The 6,562-nt window shown below is 41.5% G+C and overlaps 1 protein-coding gene across 11 annotated transcripts in view; it reads right to left on the bottom strand.

Annotated features, from left to right (window-relative positions):
• mast2 (microtubule associated serine/threonine kinase 2) overlaps window positions 1–6,562 on the bottom strand; it is a 141,394-nt gene that overhangs the window by 10,327 nt on the left and 124,505 nt on the right. For 10 of the 11 annotated variants that reach the window (XM_005937376.2, XM_005937380.2, XM_042221463.1 and 7 more), the window contains 8 exons: window positions 5,220–5,321; window positions 3,299–3,421; window positions 3,106–3,215; window positions 2,618–2,772; window positions 2,082–2,230; window positions 1,566–1,745; window positions 1,119–1,361; window positions 663–889 (listed from right to left, as the gene is read on the bottom strand). In XM_005937376.2, coding sequence (XP_005937438.1) covers window positions 663–889; window positions 1,119–1,361; window positions 1,566–1,745; window positions 2,082–2,230; window positions 2,618–2,772; window positions 3,106–3,215; window positions 3,299–3,421; window positions 5,220–5,321 — 1,289 coding nt within the window. The remainder of the gene's footprint in view (window positions 1–662; window positions 890–1,118; window positions 1,362–1,565; window positions 1,746–2,081; window positions 2,231–2,617; window positions 2,773–3,105; window positions 3,216–3,298; window positions 3,422–5,219; window positions 5,322–6,562) is intronic. The other variant, XM_005937378.2, reaches the window with a different exon arrangement.

Here is a 6,562-nt window from a genome sequence, read left to right as displayed (position 1 = left end):
AGTTAAATTTACCCTTTTTAATTTTTCATATTTATTTCCTATTTTATTCATAGCCTTTTCCGTTTTTTTCTTTAGGTCACGAGCAGTTGTCTAAGCATTTCACTGCACTGTGTATGCCTGTGTACGTGACAAATAAAATTTGAATTTGAACAAGCCTAAATTTGTCCCTGCCACAACTATTTTTAAATGTCCTGCTGTCCTGTAGCCATTCATCTGCTGATGTGTTTGTTTTACTTGATGTATTTTATCAAGTTTACTTTCCTTCATATCCTTAAAAGCAATGTCTTACAAATCATTACATTCTGTATTTAACTGGCATTTTATACACCCGGTGTAGCTTTAGCTTTATTCTTTTGTCCTATAGTCCACTGTTTTTAACTCAATATATATCACAAATTTACAACAACAGTCATCTTAACACACTTTATGGTATAGGTCAAGACCCTGCAGTATTTGAAAATAAAGCCCAGCAATCAGACAAAAAGCTAAAGAGCAAAAACCTGGTGACAGCAGGGAGAAAACAACTCCCTTTTAATAGGAAGAAGCCTTAGGGGAGACCAGAATCAGTCAGGGGCAGCTATCTGCTGTCACCAGTTTGGTTTTTCTTTTAAACATATAGTACTTATCATCAGTATCATTACTAAATCTGGTGCGACACTCACCCAGACCATGTGATGTACAGTGTAGATGTCAGAGTCACCCATGTACACTCGGATGGCTCTCAGAGTAAAGCCATACTTCTTTCCAGCTCTGTGGATGATGATGGCAGGTTTGACATTAGTCACAGCTGGAGGCAGGTCCCGGCTTGGTGAAGAGTCTCGTGATGATGGATTGGATGACAGTGAGTGGGGAGACATCGGGCTGGCCAATGGCGAGGCGCCATGATGGTCTTTCAAAAAAACCAAAATAAAAAACACAAAACAAAACACAAAAACCACACAAAGAACAAAACATGACAGATTATAGCTGATTTCATGTAGCATGGTTGCAGATTCACTCTACTCTAGTGCAAAGGACAGCAGCTGTCCACAATAATTCAAAATACTATGACCAAGTTAATGCTGTTCATGTTGTCTTTTTGGTTTTAAGAACCTAATTTTTTGAATGTTTGAAAGCACCTGCAGGAATCATCAGCGACAGCGTTGTAGCCGAGGCCGACTTGATGACCTTGTTGAGCGGCCTGGTCGTTGCGTGTCTGTCTGCATCTCCAGACAGCATGCGATGGCGAGCCCTACGAGCTGCCAGGTCACTGATGGCCTTTGGAATGGAGGGAGAGTCGCTGTCTGCTGCAGCTTTGGCACCTCCGCCGGCACCACCGTTACTGCTGTTGGCACGTTCGCACGCATCGCCTGAACTGCCTGCTGTATTCACATGGGAAAATTGAGGAATAACACCAAAAGTAGCAAATTAGGTCAGATCTGAAAGCTTTAAAAGTTCATATTCATCTTCATATTTGTAACTTTTTCATGTGACCCATTTAATCCCCCTAAAAACAACAAACCACATTAGTACTATTAGCATTAACATTTTTATCTTAGTATATAAGGTGTATAAACTACACTGACGAGTGAGTGTGGCTTTGCTCAGTTGGCTGGAGGTGGAGCTTGGTGTGGTGGGAGACTCGTCAAGCTTCAGCTCTCTTTCCACTGGAAGCTCTGGGATGGCGAGGGGCAGCTCATCACATCGCAGGCCCCTGACTGCATTTGGGCCAAGCAGGCTGGGACTCTTTCGACTTCCAAGTGCACCTTAGAAATCAGCAAATTAGAGGCACAAATAAGTTACAACTTATTATATCTTATTACATCTTTTTAAAAAAAAACAAACAAACATTTATGAGTAACTTCTTTTGGGCTAAGCTACTCGCTGTGCTATGTGTACTGGACATGCACATGAAAGAGCATGACAGATACAGCATATCTATCAGAAGAAACTGGGGAATTTTGTGGCAGGTAAATGCAGGGACTGGTAAAAATTAAAAACTTCAGCAACAACTTGTAGGCAGTTGTTTGTAGACTGTGCTGAAGGACAGTTTTGCCCTGAAATTTTGTTATTTCAGTTTATCAAAGCTAGCCTTTCTTTACCTTGCCCTTGGCCTCCTTCCTCCTCTGAAGAGATAGCAAAGCGCGGCATCTCAATGATAGCAGAGCAGCAGCGTCTCCTGACTGTCAGGGGTGGGCTTGAATCACTCTCTGTGTGGGAAGACTCAGAGACTGACAAACGCTTCCGCAGGCTGTAAAGGTGAAGGACAGGACAGAACAAACACATGAACAGCTACTAAATAAAGCTGACAACATCATCATCATCATAATTTTTAACTAGAAATAAAGCAAAAAGTACATAAACCAGCAAACATGCTCACTTGGGGCATGCAGGGGAAATTTGGATAAATACATATGGCCCACAGCCTACTGTGGCCGCAAGAACTGGCATGAAATGTGGGGCCCAACTGGACGACAGTGGGACATACCCACAGTATGCCCATTGTTTATGTGTGGGTTTCCCTACTGGAGCCACAAAAGGGCAAAACTGCTATGGACCATGAGCAAATACCCAATGTGGATTTGCACAGACATGTCTGCTCGGAAATATCTGTTGTCTTTTTTGTAGATGAACTCACATCTCCGGAGATCCCACCATCCAAGATCGATCTCTGGACTTGAGTCCACTCAGGCTGTCGATGCGATCTCCTCCCTCCTCACTGAGGCTGCGTTTGGTGGGAGGAGGTGTCCTCTTTTCCTCATGCAGAGACAAACGTTCCATGCTGCTGTACACCTATAAAAACATTTCTCTGCATCAGACATCATCTTTAGAGCAGAGACTCTCAATCCTTTCTGACTCTGAATATATATGCAATGCCAAAATCTTTGATGGTCCTCAGGATCAAATGGTAAGCTGCCCTGGCATTAAGAATATCCTCCAAGTGTATCAGTTCAAACACACTAAAACAATCAAAAATATGTTAGTATCTAATATTAAATTATCAAAAGGTCATTTATTTCACTGATATCTGTCATTTGAGGGTTTTGGCTTATTTACTGAGCATAACCTTCCAAATAAAGATCCAGCTGATTTAAAAGTACAAGACATGGATGAGTCAATGTGTACCTTGCTGAAGCGAGGTGAACAGGAGGAGAATTGTCGTATCTCCACGTGTTCTTCATCATTGGTATCGTCCTCCTCCTCTGAATCCACGTGGTGGTAGCGATCAGAACGAGCTGAGACAGACACATGTTGATTGTGACGAGACTACATGACTTTCAAACAGTGAACAATCTCTGTAAGGCACTGGCAGACATACTGTCAAAGTAACTGGTGTCATCCTCTGACTCCAGTTGGGGGATGAACTCGGCTTTCTGTCTTAGCAGGCTGTTCCAGTCCAGATCTGTGAAGAATTGGTGCTGCTTCACCTCAAAGGCACTTCCTGTGGAGTTGAAAAATTAAAGAGAAGATAGAAAGGATTGAGATATATATGGTGGGTAGGTGATGGGGTGGAGGTGGAGTGGGGAACACAAGCATCAAAGAACAACCTACAAGTTAGCAGAATGCATGCTGACTGGGTCTAACTGAACATCTACAAAAAAGCCAAAGACAGTGATGCGGAACACAAAAGGCCTCTGAAACATGGGAGGAAAGATACATTCCAAAAAAAGTTTTTCACTATATACTACCAGTCAGAAGTTTGGACACGTCTTCTCCCTTTGCTTTGATTACTGCTTTGCACACTTGGCGTTCTCTCGATGAGCTTCATGAGGTAGTCACCTGAAATGGTTTTCCAACAGTCTTGAAGGAGTTCACAGAGATGCTGAGCACTTGTTGGCCCTTTGGCCTTCACTCTGCAGTCCATCTCATCCTAAACCATCTCAATTGGGCTTAGGTCAGGTGACTGAGGAGACCGGGCCATTGGGCGCAGCACTCCATCACTCTACTTCTTGGTAAATAGCCCTAACACAGCCTGGAGGTGTGTTTGGGGTCATTGTCCTGTTAAAACATAAATGATGGTCCAACTAAACACAAATGGGATGTTGCTGCAGGATGCTGTGGTAGCCATGCTGGCTCACTGTGCCATTCAATTTTGAATAAATCCCCAACAGTGTTGCCAGCAAAGCACCCCCACACCATCACACCTCCTCCTGCATGCTTTACGGTGGGAAGCATGTATGTAGAGACCATCTGTTCACCTTTTCTGCATCGCTCAAAGACACGGTGAGTGGAACCAAAGATCTCAAATTTGGCCTCATCAGACCAAAGCACAGATTTCCACTGGTCTAATGTTCATTCCTTGTGTTTCTTGGCCCAAACAAATCTCTTCTGCTTGTTGCTTTTCCTTAGTAGTGGTTTCTTAGCAGCTATTTGACCATAAAGGCCTGATCTGGGCAGTCTCCTCTGAACAGTTGATGTGAAGATGTGTCTGCTACTGGAACTCTGTGTGGCATTTATTTGGCCTCTAATCTGATGTGATGTTGGTGATGATGGACTGTCGTTTCTCTTTACTTAGCTGATTGGTTCTTGCCATAATATGAGTTCTAACAGTAGTTCAATTCTACAAATGAACCCTGACAAGGAACATTTGTGAAGTGAAAACCATTTCAGGTCACTACATCACGAAAGTCACAGAGAAGGCCAAGGGTTTGCAGCGCTGTCAAAAAAACAAAGAGTGGCAAAGGGTGGTGGCTGTATCTACAATGTAGAAAGCAGTGAAAACAAAGGAAAACCATTAAATGAGAAGGTGTGTCCAAACTTTTGACTGTGCAAATTAAATAAAGTTAAAGCTAGACCCTGATGCTGTGCTGAAATGGAGAACTTCAGCACGAAATACAATGTCAGATAAATCTTATACTTTCTGTCACCTTCAAATCCTGGATTCTTTATTGAAGAGTTGAATATGTGCATGCAGCAACATGTGTAGTAACAGTTATTTCTACATGACTAAAATGATAAGGGAGTTGAGATGAATAGGTTCCAACACAATATTGCAATTTCACACAGCGGCAAAGGCAACGCTACTGATTTCTTTGAAGGTTCAGCAACCAAAGCAGTTTTACTGACACACTGCCAAGGTCAAAATAAAAATCTGTTTAAATAATTCACACAGGCACACCAGCACACTCCTATGGTCACATACATTTCTATGTTTTGTCTTGTCTTATCTTAGTGTAGCACTTCTTTGTGGTAATGTTTATCTAATTCTTGAAAAACTCTTTTGCTTTACAGTGCATTACCTGTGCCCAGTCTCTCCAGAGGATTTTGTCTTAGCAGCTTGGAAATAAGGTCCTGTGCATCCTGAGGCAGAGCTTCATCCCCCTCAGGCCAGATGATCTCATCTAGCACAGCACAAAGACATGCACACGACACTTTGATCTTACTGAAATTAGTCTGTATTCATTTAAAAGAACAAACAAACAAACAAACAAACAAAGATCAAATTCCCTCGATTCTCAGACTTTTGTCTGACTTTTGTCTACCAGTCAACCAACATTATCCAACAATGTTGGATAATACCTCCCATCCACTCCATGACACGCTGGTCAGTCACAGGAGCACGTTCAGTGAGAGACTGAGATTACCAAAAAGCACCACTGAACAACACAGGAAATCATTCCTGTCTGTGGCCATCTCTTTGTACAACTCCTCCACTTAACACACTGTATACTGCAATAGCTACACCCTTTTTGCACATGCTCTTCTTTCTTATTCAGCTATTTATCAATAAGTGACTTATATGTGTATAGATATGCATGTATTGTGTCCATTTCTTACTTAGTGTATTGTCTGTCTTTGTTACTGTTTATACTGGAGCACTGTAACCAAAATAATTTCCCCTAGGGATTAATAAAGTATCCTGATTCTGATTTAATCTCAGAATTCTGACTTTTTTCTCAGAATTCTGGAAAAGAAGGGAAAAAAAAGACGTGCCCGCTTTTTTATTCCAGTGGCCCTAATCCTCTTCTGTAATTTTATACAGCTGGCACATGAGGAATGCTAGGTTGCTATTTTACTTGCTATATTTCCTGTTTTATATGTTTAAGATATATTCAGATTTAAGATAGGATAACACACTTAAGGCCAGAAGAAACCGAATGCAATACCTGACTCTAAGTCAAAATATTTTGCAAACTTAATATTAAAATGTAATTTTTAAATACACATACAGTCAATAGACATTTTGTTTACCAGCCAAAAACACACTTTAAATCTTAGCTGAAAAAACAACAATAAATAAAGTGCTTTTTCACTGCTTTGGCTATGTCACTGTGGTGTTTGTACTTGTGTGGGCTGTTTTATTCACTACAAAACAATTCACAGTGCTGCAAAAAAGTATTTCACCCCTTCCTGATTTCTTACCGTTTGTGTACATTTGTCCTACTTAAATGTTTCAGATCATCAAACAAAAATATAGTCAGAAATTTGCTGCTGCCCGAAGACTCATCCAGGATGAGTAACTGATGGAACCATGAATTCTGCTCTCTGCCAGAAAATCCTGAAGGAGAATGTGCGGCCATCTGTTCATAACCAGAAGCTTGAGTGAACAGCAGGACAGTGATCTGAAACACACCAGCAAGTC

This window comes from Haplochromis burtoni, unplaced genomic scaffold (genome assembly GCF_018398535.1).
Source record: "Haplochromis burtoni strain Fernald_Lab_line unplaced genomic scaffold, NCSU_Asbu1 Contig_67, whole genome shotgun sequence".
Taxonomy (NCBI): domain Eukaryota; kingdom Metazoa; phylum Chordata; class Actinopteri; order Cichliformes; family Cichlidae; genus Haplochromis; species Haplochromis burtoni.
Note: the sequence above shows the minus strand (reverse complement) of the source record. Positions and strands in the feature narration are given on the sequence as shown.